Source organism: Elephantulus edwardii, unplaced genomic scaffold (genome assembly GCF_000299155.1).
Source record: "Elephantulus edwardii isolate Elephantulus edwardi_28Jun2011 unplaced genomic scaffold, EleEdw1.0 scaffold00031, whole genome shotgun sequence".
NCBI lineage: Eukaryota > Metazoa > Chordata > Mammalia > Macroscelidea > Macroscelididae > Elephantulus > Elephantulus edwardii.
In genome coordinates this window covers 8702099-8723687 of record NW_006399781.1, presented here as the reverse complement: position 1 = coordinate 8723687, position 21589 = coordinate 8702099, and the positions used below count along the sequence as shown (strand labels likewise).

General features: G+C 54.8%; 1 protein-coding gene across 1 annotated transcript; it reads right to left on the bottom strand.

The window, feature by feature from the left end:
• Window positions 1-385: 385 nt before the first annotated feature.
• EPHB3 (EPH receptor B3) lies at window positions 386-20441 on the bottom strand. Its single transcript, XM_006884084.1, has 16 exons — window positions 20311-20441; window positions 11646-11710; window positions 9662-10334; window positions 7390-7545; window positions 5948-6298; window positions 5675-5799; window positions 5322-5481; window positions 5131-5239; window positions 4721-4773; window positions 3333-3455; window positions 2969-3216; window positions 2113-2328; window positions 1858-2007; window positions 1576-1769; window positions 1335-1490; window positions 386-1241 (listed from the first exon to the last, which is right to left on the bottom strand). The coding sequence occupies exons 1-16, from the start codon at window positions 20417-20419 to the stop codon at window positions 1133-1135; spliced, it is 2997 nt and encodes a 998-aa protein (XP_006884146.1). The 5' UTR covers window positions 20420-20441; the 3' UTR covers window positions 386-1132.
• Between the last annotated feature and the right edge of the window lie 1148 nt (window positions 20442-21589).

Below are 21589 nucleotides of genomic sequence, written 5' to 3'. Positions count from 1 at the left end.
GTGAAGGATCTTGTCTCCCCCACTGAACACAGCTCAACACTAGTGGGCTCTTATCCCCTTTGTCCCTGGTCACGTGACCCTGGGAACCAACCAAACCCATCTCCTCTCAGGGACAAAGGGTGTGAAAGGGCTGTCTGTTACCAGGCTCAAGTGTCCACAACTCCTTGCCCCAGGCTGGGCTAGTATTTTCCCCCTTGTGATCACCCTACTTGCAAGAAATTTGTTAGAAGCTCAAAGAAATGTGGCCAAAAGCACAAAAGCTTAGTTGAACCTAGCTGGGCCTGGATCTGGTCTCCCAACACTTGGCTTGGGGAAGTTCTGAAGGGCTGGGAGCCGTCAGGAAGTCCTGCCCTGGGCGGCGGAATAAGAAGGGGTCAGAGAATCGTCTTATTGCCTTTATTCCGTGCTGGCCCAGCTGCCCTCTCCGGGGCACAGGGCCAAGCTTTGACACACTCATTCATGCTCTCTGTGCAGGCCAGTGCGTGCACACATTGCACACTTACACACACACTCACACGCATCCGATTTCTGGCTCTGAGAGTCTCTGGGGGGGAAGGGGCTGCTCCTCAGCCTGCCCCTGCCTGCCCTTTTACGACAGCACCAAGGACAGGGGTGGGGGCAGGGCCCTCAGCCCCCAGAACAACAGTCCCTGTGCAAACTGGAGGTGCCAGCTGGCCTTAGGGTAGGGGTGTCACATTTCCCCTTTCTTGGAGCCCCCCCTCCTCCAGTTCCTGAGGGAGGGACTGCTTTCTGCCTACCTGGTGGGGCCAGACCCCTGCCAGGGCTGGGCCCTGTGGAACCCAGGCTCACCCTCCACTGATCCCAGGAGGACCTCCAGCATTGAAGCATAGCCAAGTCTGAGGTTGTGGGGATCCCCCACTGGAAAGCAGGAAGACCTGGGCCCCAAAGGTCTGGGGAGGGGTCATCACTCCCTCTCCTAATCCATCTTCAATATGAAGAGGTTTGGAGCACACTTCCTGGGGAGGGAGCACAGGACTGGAGGAGCCCTATTTGGGAACTCTCCCCAGACTTCCATCTTCTGGCCACAGCCTGACGCTCGGCATCAAAAGTCCGGCTGGCTGCTCAGAGTCTGCGCTGTGCTTGGAGGGGCACCCACCACAGGAGGCGGGTGTCAGACCTGTACGGGCAGCGTCTGGTTCATTTGCAGCCGCATGTCCTGGATACTGCTGAGGATCTTCTTCTGGTGGCCTGCCAAGGTGACCCCGATCCGGAGCAGGTCTCTGCAAAATGGACCAAGGTCAGGGTCAACCCGTCTCTCTGTGCCCCGTTCCACTAGTGCCAGGCCTGAGCCCATGCCCCAGAGGCGCACTCACTCTGCAGTCATCTGGGCCACCAGGTCAAATGATGCAAACCCTGCGCTGATGAAGCTCTCTTTGTATCGCCCCATCTTGATGGCATCCAGCCAGTCGCCAACTGTCGTGAAAGTTGTATAATCTGGAACCGTGCGGTCCAGGAGGGGCTGTGACATGCTGTGGAGAAGAAAGGGACGCGGTGAGTCCTCAGGACAGAGCTGCCAGCTCCAGAGCACAGAGGGAGGACAGAGAAGGTACTAACCCGGACTGGGCAGTGGCGATGACCTTGAGGCTGGCAGCGTTGCGGATGAGCTTGTCCAGGGTGTTGACAATCTGGGAGAATTTGGGCCTGAGGTTCCGGTCCCTCACCCAGCAGTCCAGCATGAGCTGGTGCAGCGCCGTGGGACAGTCCATGGGTGGGGGCAGCCGGTAATCCTGCTCCACAGCATTAATGACCTGGCCGAGGGCAGGGAATCAGAGTAAGCCATGACCTGGCACCCCCGCCAGCACCCACCTAACAACCGCTCTGCACGGCCCCACTCACATCCTGGTTGCTCATGTCCCAGTAGGGCCTCTCTCCATAGCTCATGACTTCCCACATGACAATTCCGTAGCTCCAGACATCACTGGCAGACGTGAACTTTCGATAGGCGATGGCTTCCGGGGCGGTCCAGCGAATGGGGATCTTCCCACCCTGGTGTGGGGGGCACACTCCCTTCACCCTGTGACTCGGGGCTGGTCCCCAGCCCCAAGCCCCTGCCTGAGCAGCCCCACCCCGAGTCTCCCTCCGGGCTTGTACCAGGGAGCTGGTGTAGGTGGGATCAGAGGGGTCATCCTCCAGGAAGCGAGAGAGACCGAAGTCGGACACTTTGCAGACCAGGTTGCTGTTGACAAGGATGTTTCGGGCAGCCAGGTCCCGGTGCACGTAGTTCATCTCAGACAGGTACTTCATGCCAGCAGCAATGCCTCGGAGCATGCCCACCAACTGGATGACTGTGAACTGCCCGTCGTTGAGCTGCAAACAGCGAGCAGGTAGGTTCATGGGCCTGGTCCCTGCTGCGGCCTGCCTGCCCACCCTCTCCTCAGGGTCCATGCCTCATCTATCCCTGTAACACCCCAGCAGACAGTCAGAGTAAGAAAGCTGGTGCCCTACTACATGCTAGGCATTTTTGTATACATTGCAATTCACCCTCAGGAACATGCAAAATAGCTTTTGTGTCTCTCATTTTAAGGGAGGTCAGGTGGCCTAGTGGTAAGGAGTTGTGCTGCCAACTCAAAGGCACATGGTTTGAATCCACTAACTGCTCAGCAGTTGGGAGAAGGATTGGCAGCCTTCATTGCAATTTACCGCCTCCGAAAACCCACTGGAGGGTCAGGTATGAGTCACCGCCAACACGATGATACAGTAACAACAATTCTCATTTTATATCAAGGCAGCTGAGACCCAGAGAGATTAGGTAACTTGCCTGTCTGTGGTCTCACAAGCTGTAAGAAGCAGAGTTAAGGTACGAACGCTGGTTCTGAAGGGCACGGTTTTCTCCCTGCACTTCAGTAAATGTTTATGGACTTGGATAGGATGGATGTGCCTTGTGAGGGTGGTGGCTGGTCTGAGCCTGCCCTTTGTGGGAGAGGAAGGAGGTGGGCCTGGCTCTTACCCGGAGGAAGGAGTCCAGGGCGCAGTTCTCCATGAACTCAGTCAGGATCATCACAGGTCGACTCTTGGTGACCACGCCCTCCAGGCGGATGATGTTGGGGTGGTCAAACTGACCCATGATGGAGGCCTCACTCAGGAAGTCCCGCCGCTGCCTCTCCGTGTAGCCCACCTTCAGTGTCTTGATGGCTACGAACACTTCCCGGCGGCCGGGCTGTTTAAGCCGACCACGGCACACTTCTCCGAACTCCCCTGCAGGGCGCAGGACATGAGCCATTTCTGAGTGTTGACCCTGTACCCAGCCTGCCCCAAGCCTCCCCTGGGGAGATCCCAGCCTCTCAAGCCCACGGTGCCCCAGGGTGACTCACCAGCACCAATCACCTCTTCGATCTTGACACAGGACACGTCGATCTCTTTGGCAAACTCACGCACAGCTTCATTGGGGTCCTCGTAGGTGAAGGGGTCGATATAAACCTTCATTCCAGGAGCAACTAGACAGAAGAGGGGGTCAGGAGAGAGATCATCAGGTCAGGAGCTCTAAGGGAACCACTCATGCCCCACACTCAGGCTCTGGGACACCACCCAGTCCCCACCTCAGGATCTGTCTTAATGGGGGCACATTCGGCAACCTCCCTGCAAGTCTTCTCTGTTAAAGCCCTGCCCCCAGTGTAAGAACCGCAGAGGTGAGAAGCCTAGAATTCAGCTCTTGCTGGTCCTTCTCCCACATCTCTCATCACATCGAGCACCTCTCAGATGCACCCCTCCCCATATCCCCACTGCCCCTGACCTTGCCCAGGCCTTCAACACTCAGACTATTGCAATAGCCTCCCAGCTGGGCTGCTTGCCTCTGGATGCTTTTCCCACCAATCTATCCTGCATACCACTGTCTTCCTTGAACAATACTTTCATTGTATTACTCCCCAGCTTGAAAGCCTTTCCTATTACCTATGGTGGATTCAAGCCCAAACTCCTCTGCTCGCCTTTCACGACCCTCCAAGGACTGGCCCGCAAATACCCAGCCTTGTCTCCCAGCAGCTGTCAAACCAGTCTTCTCTCTGCCCCCACAGTTGGGCACTCTCTCCACCCCACCCACTACCTTCCATGGCTCCCCTAGGCAGGAATGCTCTCCCTCCACCTCTCTAAGCCCTGCTCATCCTGCCTGGCTCAGCTCAGCCAGTGCCTGTTCACCTCCTCCAGGAAGCCTTCCTCTTAACCCTTATTGTCCTTCATAACAGGAACACTTGGCTTAACACTTAATTGCTCTCTAATTGTTTCCTGTGTATATGCATCTTGTCTTTTCTGTAAGACTAATTGCTTTTAGGGGTAGGGGTCATGTCTTATTAGCACCAGAATACTCAGGAAGAAGAATGAACTCAGAGCATCTATAATGAGGAAGGACTCAAACTACCTGGTGTGAAGAGGGGGCTTAGAGTACCTGGAGTGAAGAGGGGCTCAGAGTACATGGTATAAGGGGGTGGGGTTGAGAGTACCTGGAATGAGGAGGGGCTGAGAGTACCTGGAGTGAAGAGGGGCTGAGAGTACTTGCAGTGAGAGGGAATCAGCGTACCTGGAGTGAGGAAAGGGCTCAGAGGACCTGCTGTGGGAGGGGTATGAGAAGATGGCACCTGACTGGACACAGAAGGGAGCTTCTCGAGTACACTTTTAGAGAATGAAGATCTAGGTAGGGAAGCGGTGGCTCCAAGCCTACAGGAAACCTGAGTAGTGTTGAAAGGTTGGGGTGAGGAGGCAAACTCACTGTATTGCTGCAGCTTCTCGGTGTACTCCGAATCGGAGCTGTGGCGTTGTCTCCTAGAGGAGAGAAAGGAGGTGAGACAGGTGCTACAGCTGCTTCTGTCCTGGGCTCACAGCGAGGCAGAGAGAGCTCAAGCGGACAGTCTGGTCACACAGTTGATGGTTACAGTAGCCAGGGGGGTGCTGGGCAAGAGATTCAGTGGACTTTGTCCCTAAACAGTCTTGCTTGTTGGTGTATGCAACAGTGGACGAGCTGAAAGGGCATGGGTATGGACAGAGAGGGCTTTTCCAGAAAGAAAATGGGGACCAGTGAGGCTCTAGGTGAGGGGATAATAAGTCATCTATGTGGCTCAAGGACTCTGGGGTCCTAAGGAAGCCCTAGCAGACACAGGAGCAGCCCGGGGCCAGAAGTACCTGAGGCAGATGACAGCGATGACCACAATGGCAGCCAAAAAGACAAGCCCAGCTGTGGCTGAGCCCACGATGAGGGGCAGCTGTTCCTGGAGCTGATGGGCACCAGAGCCTGGAGAAAAGAGGACCTGGTGAGGCCAGGGGCTGTCGTGTGAACTGGGTTAAGGACAGAGGAGGCAAGCATATATACATACCTCTTTCACTTGTGGTCTCAAACTCAGCTGGGTGGCTGTACTGTCCATAGCCAGCCACGGTGCGGGCCCGGACCTGAACCACATAGCGAGCGTCAGGCCGCAGCCCGTCCAGCTGGACTGAGTTCTTCTGGCTGGTCACTGTGGAGGCGATGCCCTCACTCTGCAATGCCACGAACAGAGAGCACCCTCCGTGAGGTGTTTGGAGACCACCCAGCCCCTGTCCACACCCAGGCCGGCCCCACGGCCCCCTCAGCACTTAAGCCCTCAATCTCAAGGCACCCTACGCCATCTGAAGTTAAACTTCCTTGTTCCATCTCCGCCCAGGGTCACCTTCTGCCCTTCGAGGTGCTGACCTTCTCAAAGTACTTCATCTCGTAGTCCAGGATGACACCGTTGGGCCGCTCTGGGGGAGCCCAGGACAGGGTGAGGCTGCTGCCCGAGCTGCTATGCAGGTGGAGTGTAGGCACTTCGGAGGGGGCTGGGGGAAGAGCAAGGGCTTACCAGGGGTTCCTCAGGGCCTCACATCCTCCCGTCCTCCAGTCCTCCTGGTGGCCCCTCGGCTGGCCTTGAGAAGATGCCCAGGGGGAGATGATCGAAACCCCACCCTTCTGGGGGCCCCTCCTCACCAGCCTGGTTGGTGGTGATGTTCACAGCTGCGTAGCGAGGGGGCAGGGGGCTCTTGCCAGAGACGCCGTTGACTGCCTGCACCTCAAAGGTATAGCGTGTATGGGCCAGCAGGTGGCTGATATGGACCCGGCGCTCCGTCAGGCCCAGCTGCCGCGGGACAAACTCCACGTTGTCATCACAGCGTGAGCAGGCTGAGGCGCCCCCGGTCCCAGGGCTCCCCCGGCACTTCTTGCAGATGACGTTGTACAGGAGGTCATCCCGGCCACCCAGGTCCCGGGGCTCACTCCACTCAAGAATCAGGGAGGTCTCATTCACGTTGGAGATCACACCCCGAGGGGGCGATGGCACCGCTGCAGGGGCGAAGGGAGAGGGCATGAGTAGAGGGGGTTCTGGGATCCCCTACACACCAGATGCCTGCATACGCCAAGGGGCTCCCACCTCCTTGTCTCTGCTTCTGCTGTAAGAGGCACAGAACCTGTCCAAGACTGTCACCAGGCAAATGCCTAACTATCCTTCAAGGCTTAACTTAGTAAGCTGCCTCCTCTTGGAAGCCTTCCTTGATTCAAACTTTCACCATCCCATTATTCCTGGGCATTTGTCTAGCTCAACATTGACCATATTATATGGTGATTATTAGTTTTCACATCTTTTCACCCCACCTAGTTGTGACTCCTTGTACCTGACCTGATTCCTGGCACACCAAAGGCCTGAGCAGGGAGAAAGTGGAGGCTGCCCTAGGGATAGGAGGCACCTCCCCACTCTCCATGCTGGACCAAGAGGCCAGCAGTTCTAGGAAAACAAAGGAGCACTGAACCAGAAACTCTCAGCTGGTTACTAATGCCAGGCTAGGGCCAGTGACAAAATCAAACCCACTACTGTCATGCTTATTCTAACTCACAGCAATTCTATGCGACAGCGTAGAACTGCCTCAAAGGATTTCCGGGGCTATAAGTCTTTATGGGAGCAGACGCCCTTAACCTTCTCCCACCAAGTGGCTGCTGGGCTCAAACCACTGATCTTTCTGTTAGTAGCACACCTCTTACTAATGTGGCCCCAGAAGGGCTGTTGTTAAGTGCCGTTTAGTCAGAACTGACTTATAACTGACCCCTCCAGCAGATTTTTCAGAGGCTGTAAATCACATAGGAAATTGCCCTTCTCTCTCAGAGCAGCTAGTGGATTCGAACCACTTGCCTTTTTCTTGGCAGTGCAACTCCTCACTAGCCACTAGGCCATCAGAGCTCTATCTTCTTAAGAAGCTGGTGGGAGTTTATGAAAGGGATGATGAGTTAGTTGGCTAGGCCAGGTTCTGCCTCAGGGTGGCCACTTCCTAGCTGTGCTGTCTTTATTTAGCATAAGATCTAAATTCTCTGAGCTCCAGTTTTCTCATCTGGAGAATGGGCATTTCACAGCCTGCTGGGCCCGAGGGTGGCCATTCACTCACTGGTACAGGCACTGTCTGCAGAGTCCGAGTCTGCTCGGTAGAAGTTATTGTGGCAGGTGCAGATGCTGGCAGCTGGTGAGGTGGTGCGGCTGTTGGGGGGACATGGAAGGCAGGGCCCCTCCCCTTGCTTTGCCTTGTAGCTCCCAGGGGGACAGGCTGTGAAGGAGAAAAAGACCGGGCTCACCTCCATTCTCAGCCCTGCAAATACCAACCCTCCACACCTCTGTGAGAATCTGGCCCCTCCACATGCTAGACTGTGGGGGCAATACTAGCATTGCCTAACTCCAGCTGCTGCCCTTCTGCCCCATGGAAACCCCACGTCAGCGGATTCCTCCCCGCCCTTGTCCCCCCGCCCCCCACCTCTGGGCCTCCCGGAGGAAGACGTCAGCCCATCACCTGGACAGACTGGGCTTGTCAGGGCAGAGAAGAGCGAGGGGAGGAGGAAGCCGAGGGGGACAGGGAGAGACCACCAGCAGGCTGGCAGTACCCTGGACTCCGCTGGGACACTCCCACCCCTCCCCGAAACACTAAGAGAATAATCTCCAAGAAACCTCAAGGATACCCCCAAACATCTAAGGAGGTGGGGCCTCAGAATTTCCCAACCAATCGTCTTCTCCACCCACCGGGAAGCGGACTGGCAGCTCCTTTCTGCCCTTGGGCAGGGGTGGGGGCTTAGGAGGGATGAGAAAAGGAGGGAAAGAAGTGGGCAGGAAGGCTGGGGTCACTCTGAGTTCAGAGGCCCCAAAGCTAGCCCACAGCCCAGTGCCTCAAAGCCCTCCACCCATCCCTCGTTCTGCCTTTTCCATGCAGCCCCTGTACATGGCATGGGCTCTGTGGATTCCCCACATCTACGGTGGCCACATGATTTGTTATTGAAACTGGAATTTTCTGAGTGTGAAAAAGGTTACAAGATAATGGGTGTAAATCTATTCTGTCCTGGACAAACTAGAACATATGGTCCATCTATTCATACATGACAACCCTGAGGTGTGTGTATACAGGGTCACCCAGAGGGTGGAATGCCCAGAGCTGGGGCTGAGCCCTCTGTGAGGTTCAATCTCTTGTCCCCCCAACTAAGGTGATGATATTCTGAGCTCTTCTGAACTAGTGGGGGAGGGGGCAGAGGCCAGGCCAGCCTGGTTGCTATGGGAACTAACGTGCATTTCCTGCCAGGGACCTGCAGAGTGTTAGCCCCTCTTCAGGCTGTCAGGCTCATCACCCCCACGCCTTCTCTCCACTTAGGGAGAGGAAATCTCAGGAAGGTTCCCAAAGAGAAGTGCAGAGGGGCCGTCCAAGGCACTGTTCACCTTCCCAGGACAGCACGGGGTCTCACAGCCAGGTTGAAGCTGCCTAGCCTTGTCACTCATTGCTTAAGGGGCTTCCCCCACACCTCAAGCTCCAGGCTACCTGCCCCAGGGGAGAGAAGCCTAGAGGACAAGGTCCTTCACACCTTCTCAGCATAGAATACTGGGCTAGTTCAACTCTAATATTTCCTGTCTCTGTGGCCTTGAGGACAGAATCTCTCTGCAACTCAGTTTCTTTATTGATAAAGTAGAGGAGATAACTAGAACCGACCTTAAAAGGTGGTGTTGAGACTCAAGGAGAAAGCCCTCTGTGACTGGATCTTATAACTGGAAAGTCTAGTTCTACGCATAGTCTTACCGGCCCTGGCAAACCACCGGAGGCAAGTCACCTAACCTTTTCATGTATAAAATAGGGACAAAGCCATCCCTGTCCTCCAAGTCTCCCAGAGCTGTTGGGATGCATGGCTAACACTGAACATGTCATTAATGCCCTCAGGTGCCATACACGGTGGTTTGGAGGGCTTTCCTTGCACCGACTCATGTAAGCCTCACTAGAGCCTAAGAGGTAATCACTGTTACTGCTCCCACTTTACATGTGAGGCTCCCGGAGCAGATGAGACCCCAGGGGAAGAGAGCCATATAGCCCCTGGGGCCTACCTATCATGCCTGAGGTAAAATGTGCACTGAGCAGGGAGCCGAGTGGGCATCTCTGCCAGCCTCCAGAGTCCTTGACTAGGTTTTACAGATGCCTACTTGTCAGTGATTTTCTAAGTCTCTTTCTATCTTCTGTTTTCTTTCTTCCTATGTTTGTGCCTTATTTCCTCTCCCTCCTCACATTCTCCACACCTGGCACCCACTCTTCCACGTCCTCCCCCTCCACCCTAGACCCCAGGCTAGGCCTCTTAGCAGGCTGGTGGTGCTGGCCTAGACCCTCCCCTTCCACCCTTCCCTGGCTCATCCCAACTCACGGCGGCACTGGGTCTCCTTGGCAGCTGGCTCATGGCCGGTGGCACACGTGCAGGCACCTACTGGCACCATCCACTCCCCGTCTCCATTGCAGTACAGCTTAAGGGGCACTGAGACCTCCACAGCATTAGGGACACAGGTGCCAGGGGCAATGACCAGCGAGGTGGGCTCGGCCCCGGTGAGGGTCTCAGGGAAGAGTGCAAAGCCCGCGATGGTGGAGGCACACTTCTTGTAGAAGGCACGCACGGAGATGAGGGACATGCAGGCGCCCTGGTCCTGGAAGGCCAGGTAAAAGCCGGCCTTGGAGAGTGGTCCGAAGCTGCGCACCTTGGTGTTGACGCGGCCAGCATCAAGCCGAGAGAAGCTCTCATCGGGCGCAATGGTGTCCACCTTCACATACGGGTTCTCCATCCAGAAGGGGCTGGAGGCTGAGGCCACGTCACTGTCGGCTTCGTAATAGAAGAGGTTGAAGGTCTCCTTGCAGGAGCCAGGGATGTTGGGGATGCTGTTGCAGTCACGCACCGTGAACTTGAGCTCCACGTAGACGCGCTGTACGTCCCTCCTCCAGATGAACCCCGTGCGGAGCCAGTTGTTCTGGCTGGACTCGCGCACGTTACACACCTGGTACGTGCGGATGGGGTTCATGGCCTCATCATAGCCGCTCACCTCTTCCCACTGCGCATGGGCCAAGTGAAAAAGACGGTGTGAGGACCAAGCTGGTCCAAGTGCTTGCTACATGCTAGGAACCCACTGTTTACCTTACACTGGGTCGCTGGAGGGGGACTAAATGGATTAAAATTGCACACCTCTACTTGTGTGTAGGGATCTCTGGTGGCTGCATTAACAACCCTGAGGCATATGGTTCGAATACACTAGCTCCTTAGGACAAAGATGGGTAATCTCTCCCCGTGTGATTTACCCCTCTGAAAGCCCGCTGGAGGTTTCCAAATCGACCATATACAACAACAGCAACTGGCAGGGTAAGTCTGAACCTCTTTGTGCCTCAATTTCCCCATCTATGACATGTAAATAAAATTATTCTAGCCACAGTGAGATGTGCAGATAATACATAATTTTATGGGAATAAGGCACTCCAAAGTGGGCTGAGCACATAGCCAATATTCTATGAGCATTACTTCTAATAGTTATTACCTCCCCACCTCAGTTTCCTCCTCCATAAAATAGGGTTAATTGGAATTAAATGAGGCTGTGCATAATTAAATCACTTAATATATGTACCATAAAGGTGTCGAACATAGCAAGCATTCAATAAAAACTTGCTAGTGCTATTACCATCCTGGTAATACTAGTATCCTGGTGGCATGCTGGGTTATGTGCTGGATTGCTAACCAAAAGGCCCATGGTTTGAATCCACCAGCCCCTCCCAGGGAGAAACAGCAGGGCCTTTGCTCTAGCTGCCTGATTTACAGCCTTGGAAACCTGAGTTGGAACTGACTCGAGAGTGGGTTTTATGCTTTATTGCTACGACCATTACATTTACCTTCACAACTTCATGAACACGTACTTTTGTTTTCCCCTTTCAAGAGATAAGCTAAAGCTCACAGAAGGCAGAGACTTATCAAGGTCATATGGTCAGGCCCAGTGACTGCAGGGTCTGCAGACAGAAAAGCTGGGCCATCCTCTCCCTGTTCTGTAGTGCTCAGTGCAGGCATGAAAGAATATTTCAGGGATAGCAGGACTGTATAAATGTACTGGTCAAGAAATGGAGACTGAAGACAGGCTGGAAGGCAAGTGGAGGAAGACTGGGACAAAGATGGGGGGCATAAGGAGGTTGGTTGAGTCGCATGAGATAAAAATATTCACAGAGGACCATCAATGGCAAGAAGGAAGGTGACAGGTGGAGAGGACAAGGAGAGGGCAATATGCAGACGTCAGTAAGCCCTGGTGAGATGAGGAGGGCCTGGCATGGGGAAGTGAAGGGTAGCTTAGTTATCAAATGCTCAGGAGATGGCAGGGAGATCTTACCCCGCTTTCTGGATGAGATGTCCACGCCAACTCAGATGTCACCCATTTTGTGTCCATGAGGGTCTCTGGAGAATAACAGGAGAAAAAGATCAAGGACTTGGTTGAGGATGGAGAAAAAGAAGAGGTCGCTCAGGAAAGGCAAGGACGTAGGAAGCTGATGCCTACCAGTACCTGCTCCTGCACACCCTGAAACCCCCCAGGGATGTCACAGCCCCAGATGCCAAGTCAGGCCCTGCTGGGGGTGGATGCCTGCTGCTGACCCAAGGCCTGGGTTAATGAGGCAGGAGCCAAGCCAGTTCACACACCTACAGGCTCTGCTAATCTCCACACAAAGAGGCCAGCAGGGCCTTTATCCTGGAACAAAGGGCTGTATGCTTCAGACCCTGCTGCCCTGGCCTCCCCTGACTCCATTCCCAGCACAAAGCCCCAACCCATACACTGCCCTAGGGAAGGAGGGGCCAGTTAGCAAGGGCCAGCTTCCAGTCTTACCTCCCACTCAACCACCCAAGAGGAATGGGCAGGAATATTTTGGGGGTGGGGGTGGGAACCACCAAGACTCAGAACCAGCTCCTAGAGAACTAATTCAGTTTTATTGCAACCCTTGAAACAAAGTAATATGTTCTGTCCTGTTACAGATGGGAAAATTGTAACTATGGCATATATACCTTATTTTTCACTTATAAATAAGCCCATATAAATAACACACATAGCATGCATAGGGAAATAAGTGGAGTTTTGTACTATGTAAGACCCATACTAATATGCATTATTTGTGTAAAGATACGGGATTATTTAGGGCAAAGCTGTTAGGACTTGGGCTGAAGGGTAGCTCAAATTCAGGTCTTTCTGACTCCAAAACGAACCCTTTAACTAGGGTGCTGAGTTCCAGATGGTCCTCCGCAAAGTGGGGACAGAGAAAGCAAACTTATGTGTCCCAAACCAGCTGTCACCTCTTCCAGGAAGCCTGCAGGTCAGACTCAAGAAGGGGTTTTGCCCCAGCACTAGTTCTGCATTCTATTTCCCCCTTTCTCCTGGTGTAATCCACAGGGAATTAATTGTGCTGACTGAATTATCTGGATTTGAACCCTCCAGTGGAAGAAAGATGAGCAATTTCCTCCCGTGCAATTTATAGTCTCAGAAAATCTGCTGGAGGGCCAGGAATGATTCTATTCTGACTTCCTGGCACTGACTTTGAGGATTTTTTGGGTGGAGGAGGGAACACAAGAAGGGGCCCATTAATGTTTTCCCCATACATTAGTTGCCCTAAGAACCTGGTTCTGGGCTCTAAGGAGCCAACTCTGCCCCCCTGAAAGTACAGAACTGTGAAAGTTCAGACCTAGAAGCAAGAAAGAGAGGCAAATGGTGCCAAGTTCTTTCCTGTGGTAGCAAGCAGTTTCCTCTCAACTCTGCTTTGGAATGGAGCAGGGTCTCTAACTGTGGGTTGGTTAGGACTAGGGAGTGGAAGCATGGAAAGACTCAGATGCTCCGGTTTCCTGGAGCCTGGATCTGAATGGAGGAAGGTGGCCACGAGACAGGGAGGACAGGGGCTGCCCACGTCCCCTCATAAGGCAGAAGGCAGCGCATGCATGTACTGCTAGGAGTGAGTCGTCCCTTCTCTGGCAACAGCATCTGGTCCTTGGAGGACCCAGTTGCAAGATAGGCTATTTTGCCATGTCGGTTGACACCTCTGCCACACAGACAGACAGACACACGAAAAGGACGCAGAAGTAGGCAGAAGCAGGGTCCAAAAAAGGACGGGTGAGAGGCGGAGCCGAGTGGGGCCTCCCAGGGCGGGCGGCTGAGCGGGCACAGAGATGGAGGGATGCGCGCGCTGGCTGGCTGGGACCAGACAGCCGGGATGGCCGGCGGCGGACTACAAAAGACAGTGAGATGGAGAGACAAGGAGGCCCAAGGAGACGGAGACGGAGGTTGCCAAGTGGCTTCTTCCCCAGCCAACAGCTGGAGTATTCCTGTCCCTGGGATCCGTCCGAGCCAAGCGCGCACCCTCCCCCCTGCGCGCCGGTCCGCCCGCTTGTCTGCCCGCCCGCCGCTGCCCGCCCGAGCCAGCGAGGGCTCCCACCGCTCCGCGCTGCCTCCCTCCTCCCGCTCCCTCACTTCCTTCTGCTCAGCCTGTGCCAAACCCATCTGGAACTGTTTAAACCCAAATATTCAGCCCCCCCCTCCCCCCTCCAGCCAGATTCCTCCACAGTTTAAAACAAGCCCTGCGCTCGCTCGCTCGCTCGGAGGAGGAGGGTGGGAGGCAAGCGGGCTGGAAGGAGGGAGGCTCTTCATTTCTGTTTAATTTCTGGGGAGTGAGAGAGGGAGGGGATCGGCTTGGCCATCGCTCAGCCTTGGCCATCGCTCAGCCTCGGCACATTTTTCCCATTAATGAGGAGAGGACTAGGATTTCGAGTCATGTGTGCCTGAGGAAGGGCTCCGGTCACCCTGGGGTGTGTGTGTGGGGGGGTGTTGCACTTGGTTTCCCCACATCTCTCGGGGAAGAGGAGGGGTCTTCTCCCTTCAGCCTGTGCGGAAAGGCAAGGATCCACTCAGACCCTTAGGTGTCACCTCCAGCAGGAAGCCTGGGCCTTTTGCCTGGGCTGCAAAAAAAGTGGAGTGGGGAGCAGTGTATGTGTGTGTGCGCGCGCCACGGAATCCGTTCAACACAGTCCACCTCTCTCTGCTCTGTGTGTGGTAAGTGCGTGTGTAGACACTTGCTAGAGCAAAGGATAGGAGGAACAGGGACAAAAGAGAACCGAGTGAGCATCCCTGAACTCACTCTGCTGCCTACTGCACCTCATTCCTTGAGTCCCCTCCCTCGGACCCATGAGGCTATGAAGGGAGACCCAAAGGTTGCAGGTCATGCTGCAGGCACTGGGTTCTGTCCGGCAAGAACTCCAATTGCCTCCCAAAGCCAGCAGAGATGTGGGCGCCAGGCCTGGGTCCTGCTGGGGCTCACCCGTTGATGCTCACAGTGAGGGAAGCAACACCCTCTTCAGGTTTCTAGCTGGCCACAGTGAGCAGCCACGTGGCAGCTGCTGGGTGGCTCTGACCTGTGTGCAGAAACACACAGATGCACACACGGCACCCAATTCCCAGGGGCTGGGCGCATTCCCCACCACTGGGGCAAATCGACAAGTCAACACATATGGTGAACAAAAACACACAAAGCCACAGCCGCTGGCAAGCACACATCAGCTTCACACACAGCACTGGCCTGTCTTCCTTAGACACATGGATGCATATGGTACAAACACATTAGTCTTCCTTCAACACTCATAGACGGTGAACCTATCTCACATGCAGTTTTGTCTCACCTTTCACATGTGTGGTTCTCCTGAGACATATGCATACACAAAGGGCAAACACCCTCAACAGTACATTCTCCTTACTCACTCAATTGCACACACAATTGCCAGCTACAATTCACAGTCTTTAGTGTAGTCAAGTGCAAACACAAACAGACTTGGTGGCCTGCCCTTACACAGCCACTCACTAATTACCAGCAGCAAACACACAGGCGCCCAATCGCACTGCGTAGGACACGGTGGCCACACAAGGATGCAGATACATTGTAAGCATCAACAGTGAGAATTTGTTAGGAAGTATCCTCCATATACATGTAACATTAAAATACACACCCCTCCCAGGCCCGCACACAAGTTATCTCTACAGGGCACTTTCAAGTAAAGTGAAGGTGAGCTTGGGAGAAAGCAAAAAAAAAAAAAAAAAAGGCTAGCCTTCCCTTACTCCCTGGTCATCTTCCTGCCCCTCCAACTTTGTAGCCCCTCTTGCAAGAAAGTAGAGGTGCTGGGACAGTCCTGAGCAGGGACACAGGGCAGAAGACCATGGTAGCCAGCAAGGTGAAGGCCTCAGACTGGCTTCCAGCTGCCCTGGCTCCAGTAAGAGCTGTCAGGTCACAAGGCTGGGGGTGGAGCAGGGGCTTGAAGATGATTCCAGGTGTGGCTGGGCGCGGTCTCCCAGGTACAGCCCCTGCCCAAGCAGCAGGCCACTTCCCTGCCAGCTCAGTGGCACTGTCTCAAGTACCTAGGAGCCCTCAAGGACAGGGGAGCAACAGGAAGAGATCTGGCCCCAGGTGCTGTGGGCAACTTCCCCAAGCTGGGAGGCCAGCAGGAGGAGAACTGCGTGGGCACATGTCTGCAGCCTTCACTGGACTGCCCTGACATAGAGGTATCAGATGAGAGCTGCCACCTGTCCAGGAGAGGCACACACAGCTTCAGGAAGCTGCCAGATCCCACAGCACAGCCCCTTGCCTTAGGAGTAAGGGCATCAGGTGGCTGTTATTAGATGTCATTGAGTCAACTAAGACCCGATGAACAACAGCTCGGAACCTTGCCCTATCCTGCCACCTCTGCAATTTGCCAAGCTCAGGCCCACTGTTGTAGTTGATGTGTCAGTCCATGTCTTCAAGGATGACATAAAGATCTGGAGAACCAAAAAAAGATCTACAGACAGATGCAAGCTCCCAGCCCAAACTCCAGACAGTCATTGTGCCAAGCTTTGAGGTGGCAGGAAAGACCATGCTCTGGGGCTTGGCTAGCAGCTTGTGAGGGGGCAGGAGGGCACCCTCAAGTCAATGGCTGCAGAGAAAAGGAGAAAGCTCCATGCTCCCCTGCATGGTCTCCCACCATTGTCCCCTGTGTCAGCCAAGCAACCCACAGGATATACATCCCTAGTCCTTCCTCATTCCCCAGACCTCCTTGTGTGTCAATATGAATACACACATGTGCCAGCCTGCGTATCGGGTCAGCCTGAGGAGAAAGGGGCTTCCAGGGGACCTCATCCTCGTCACAGGACCTGGGGGCTCTATCTCCCAAGGCCCTCATCAGACACTCTCCCTTGGCTCCCAGGTCTGAGAAGGAGGTAGGGAGGGGAGCATCTCAGAAGGGAACACATTTTGTTTTTCATTCTTTCCCTCAGATCCTGGGGATTTATAATTAAATAAACCTGAGAGAGGGAGGTGGAGGGAGGAAGACACACAGGTCAGGGAGCCCAAATGTCTCAGTGCTCATCCATGCCCACCACCCCAGACCTAGCCCTGCCAGCCAGCCAGAGAGACAGAGACACAAGACAAACCCTTCGTGATCCCTTCCCTGGAGTTCTGGCCACAGTGGGCAGAAGGTGCCGGGGAGGCACTACCCAGGGTTTGCCCTTGGGCCAGGGGGACTCTCCCACCCATCAGGTGCCCAGCTGTACCCAGTCTCAGGCTTTCCCCACCCCCCACCCTCCCAGCTGCCAATCCCGACAAACCAGTTTGACTCAGCACAACAGGCAGGGCTACAATTTTCAAACTATGCAGGCCTGGTGATTCAGCCTCTTCGTGCTGTTTAATTAGTGGAAGGCTGGGTGGCGGAGGCCATGCCCGTGGCAGCTCTGCCTTTAGTTTGCTGCCGCGGTGTCCACTGTGTCAGCGGCAGTGGTGGCAGCGTCAGCTCTGGCTAAAGGGAGGCCAGTGACAAGCAAACTGGTTCCCCAAATACCTGCAGCTGTCCCTCCTGGGCAGCTCTCAAGTGCAAGCTCATGACAAACAGGGATGTGGTGGTGGTGGCACCAGAGGCAACTTAACCCAGTGAGCAAGCCACAAAAATGCCAGGCCCGTGGTCCCCTTCTAGTCACCATCCTCTCAGTGAGAAAGTGACGCAGCTCACACTCCCTCTGACCCTCAGAAGTCATCTCCACAGCTTAGCTGGAAGGGGATCTAGTGACTATTTCTTTTCCCAAAAGGTGTGTTTGCGGCAGGGACCTTCCCATTATATCTCACATATAAGAGACTCCCAGGTCTGGGCACCCTGCCTTACCTGAGACCCTGGTCCTGATCCTGGAGGATCATGGTTTGGGGGAGCTGAGAGACATTACCCAAAAGGACAAGTAGTGACAAGGGAGCTCATGCTTCTCTGTGTCTACAGGTAAATCGGAAGTCATTTGTATGGGAGAGAGTTTTTAAATGGAAGAATGTTTACTTAGTCAGGGGACAAGTAGAGGCCTTAGTCCCATCCACATTGGAGCTTGGTGAGATTGAAGCATGCAGGGAGGGACGGAAATCAGGTTCTAGGCAGCATCTAAGTAGCAGGCACAGGATGGGAATCATGGTCCGTGAGGCCTTAGTGTAATACAGATGGCGAGAACCAGGAGGTTGCCCTGGGCCAAGGACAAACCAAATTCTGGCCAAGCTAAAAGAAGGCTGAGGGTGAGGCTGGTAGCTATCCATAAAACTCAAGGGCTCAACAGATCTGTGGTGCCCAGAGTCCCACATAGTCCCCCCTCTTTGCTCAGTGTAGGATCCTCAAAGTCCTTCCAACTTGCCCTTCGACCTCAAGAATGGTGAGGGGGCTGCAGGCAGGATTTAGAGAACAGCTGCACAGTGCACAGTGACCCAGCTCCTACTACCCTTTCGCTCCCTGTGGAGTTGTAGGGAGACAGTGAGAAAGAGCGACAACTTCTCCCCGACCTTCACACACATCTTACAGGAAGTGGAGCCCTCTGGGTGCCTGGTCCCTCCCCTCCCCCACCATTCCTTTTCTAACTTCCCTCAGGACAAGGGCACACACCACAGCTACCAGCATCCTCCGGGTTTCACTTCTCCCCAGGGAGCAGACCCCAGGGTGTTAACAGCAATGATAGCTAATCCTTGAATAACAATAACTGTGGGCTAGGCACTTTACACATACTAATGATCCAATGAGGTTGGTGCCATTACTATCCCCATTTCGCAGGGCGGGAAAACTGGAGGATCTGGCTTGGGGCAACACCCTGGGGCATTTCTGTTTCTCTTTCTCTTTCACACAAACTGAAGACCACAGGGTTTAAGGCATGGCAACCTTGAATGGAAGCCATTACAACTTCCTGGGGCAGCCCCAAAGTGGCTGCCCCTTTTATCTGTACTCTGCTTCCTGGTCAGCCACTCAGCTTCTTGGTCCCAAAGACTCCAGCGCCTAGCTAGGGCAAGGCAAAGTGTAAGACTGGAAAGAGCTTGGAAGGAGTCTTTTACAAGGAGAGATTATTAAGGGATGAGAAGAAAGAGAGGAAGAAGGGGTGAGCCTACTGGTGTTGTAGCCTTTGCTCACCTGATTCCCCCCTTCCCCATGACACTCTGAGTGCCCACCACATCCCCCAAGGGTCCAGGGGCCTTGCACACACAGGTGACAAAGCCATGCGAATGTTTAAAGACAAGTATGCTGAGACACAGGCACAGACCTGGGAACAAACTTAGCTTACATCCTTCAGGCATTCAACAACAAAACCCCGCACTGGTTTCTCAAGCCAGTGTATGATCTTATCCCACACGTGTGGGTGAGTGCACGTGAGTGTGTGAGACTGTGGGCGTGACCTCGGTGTGTCTGTCTGAATCTGCATGTGTCCATCCGTGTGAATCCATCTGTCAGCATCAGTGGACACAGAGATGAAAGGAGTGTTGGGGATCATAGGAACCTTTTCATCCCTGGAGAAAAATAGAAAGCACCAGAAGATGCCTATTTCTCTGAACTGTGTTCATTTTTCCTTCCAACCTTTAAGTGTACCCATTGTGAACATATGAGCAAACGCAATTACACAGAATTGAATTTTTTGTTCCTAAACTAAGAAAGCAACTACGTTTGTTAAAGATGCTTAAAATACATACTGCTTATATTCCAATTTCTTGCAAACTTCTGTGGTGTCTCCCCCTCACACACCCACATTAACAAGGTTCTCTGCTCTCCGCTCTTTTAATGGCTTCCAAAATTTTTTGAAACAGTGTGGGTCTCTCCATTGTTTGATATCTGTATGGTGCCTCTGTCTCCCGCAGCCTTGTGTCAAGTGGCATGTGTGTGAGCTCTCCCACCAGAGCCAACAACATTTGGGCTGTTCATAGTCTTTTGAAGTTGGAGCTGCCCCCTAAGCAATCTTGGCAGGTTTTACACAACCCATCGGGGAGTCAGGCCTTTTCCCTCAGGTTAGCGAGGAACGCACCCGGCTCCTGTGCTACCTGGGGCGAACCCCACAACTTCAGAGGTTCACTGGAGACCCGAACATTTGGGGTTTCCTGCTGGAAGGGGAAGGGTAGGCTCGAAGAGCAGAGCTGGGTGCAACGCCCGTGCTAACAGCACCTCATGTGTATTTGGCGCTCGGTAAACCATAAACAATAACCGGCCCCCGCCTCTCCACCCCCGCAGCCACAGCCCCTGACAAAGCAGGGTGCAAACCTTCAACACTTTCACAGTTCATGCCAACGGGTTTCTTACCAACCTCTGCGCCCAACCTGGGTAGTCTGGCGTCGCCCCACCCGCAACAGCCCAGCAGCCGTCTCGGGGCCCCCCACACTTCCTCGCCTCTCGAAGGTGCCAAGGACCCAGCTTCTCTGTGGTGAGAGCGGGGTGCTTCCACAGAAGCTCACAGCGGGGCTGTGACTTCGGGGACCCCAGCGCTAGCTGAGATGCCTGTGACCAGGGACTGCGGACCACCAGCCTGGGTGGGAGCCAGCTGGACGCTGCGCGGAGGCTCCGGGGGCGTCCTGCCTACCCAGCCTCCGGGCTCTGGAGCAGGCGCCAACTGGGGAGCCTCCTTGGACCTGGTGCTCCAGCGCACTGACCGGCACCGCGGGCCCTCTCCGCCCGGCTGGGGCGCCCCGCACCCTAATCCCTCGGGTGCGTCCTCCGACAGCGCTCACCTTCCAGCGCCTGGCAGCTGGTGGGTAGCAGCAGCAGCAGCGGCAGCAGCAGCGAAAGCAGCAGCAGGAGCCCCGGCGGCGGTGGCGGCGGCCGGCGGGCTCGGGCCATGGCCGGGACGCGCTCTGGGAGCCGAGCCGGGCCGCGCCGCGCCGGCGGGGCTGTGAGCGGAGGGAAAACGGTCCCTTCGGTAGGCTCCGGGCAAGGTTCGCGTACGCTCCAAGGAGGTCCCGGCAAGGGGTTGCGATACAGGCGGGTGGCTCCGAGGCGGCTCCCCAACCTCGGAGATTCTTGGGGATGTGAGAATCTGGACGGACCGGTCCAGGAGGATCCGGGGAGCTCGGTGTCGGGAGACTCGGGAGGCGGACCGGGGCAGGAAGGCGCAGGTGGTCGTGGTTCAGGATGCACAGTAATCCGGCAGCCGGCTGCGGGCCCGACTTGGGTCCGGGGTGCGCGCGCCGTCCGAGGGTCTGAGCCGGGATCTTGCTGCGCCGCTCACGTACTCACTTGTGCTGTCCCCGGCGCTGGCGCGGCCGCTCTGGACGAGGGGGGCGGGTCAGACAGGCTGTCTGTCAACATCAGGCCCCTCCCCCGGCGCTAGGCCGCCCACTCACAGACCGCCAGGCCCGCTGGTTCGGCCTCGGGAGTGCTCTCCCGGAGTTCAGTTGGCGGCGCCTCCAACAGGCCCTCCCTGAGGGTCTCTGAGTCCTAAATGGGCGGAGCCAAAAAAAGATGAATTAGATTGGGCGGAGCTATACTGTCTATCAGCAGGAGAGCCCCGCCCCCTGCCGCCCATTGGCGATTAGTAAACGAATCTGAATCCGAGGTGCCAACCACATACAACGAGCGGGAGGCGCCCCCCTGTGGCCCGCACGCACCCTGGAACGCCCCCACGTGGCAGTCTTTTCTCCAGGCAAATTGAGTGATGACCCCGAACGCAGAGCTTAAGCAATACTGGGACATCTCTTGGAAACAAATCAAAGAAGATATATGCTAGAAACAGAGCTTCTCTTCGTCCATTCATTCATTTATTCACTAAGCCATATACTTAATTGCTCATTCAGCAAATATTTTTGATCGCCCACAGTTTTCCAAAGACTGCAGTAATTGCGGGAGCTACAACAATGAATAAGACAGAGGTTTGTGCTATCTTGGAACTAGCTAAGTGGTGGAGGCAGGTGTTAAACAAGTCACTACAGTAGAGTATAACAAGTATTATTAGAGAGGAATAACAGAGAGCTGTGGAAGCACACGTGAGTGGGACGATTATGTCTGGCCCTG

Excerpts from the sequence above, each read along its gene's own strand:
- EPHB3 (XM_006884084.1), bottom strand. The coding sequence starts at position 20,419 with ATGGCCCGAGCCCGCCGGCCGCCGCCACCGCCGCCGGGGCTCCTGCTG. Across the intron at positions 5,482-5,674 it reads AGATGAAGTACTTTGAGAAG|AGTGAGGGCATCGCCTCCAC; the intron begins GTCAGCACCTCG and ends GTGGCATTGCAG. Across the intron at positions 5,240-5,321 it reads TGAGACCACAAGTGAAAGAG|GCTCTGGTGCCCATCAGCTC; the intron begins GTATGTATATAT and ends TCTTTTCTCCAG.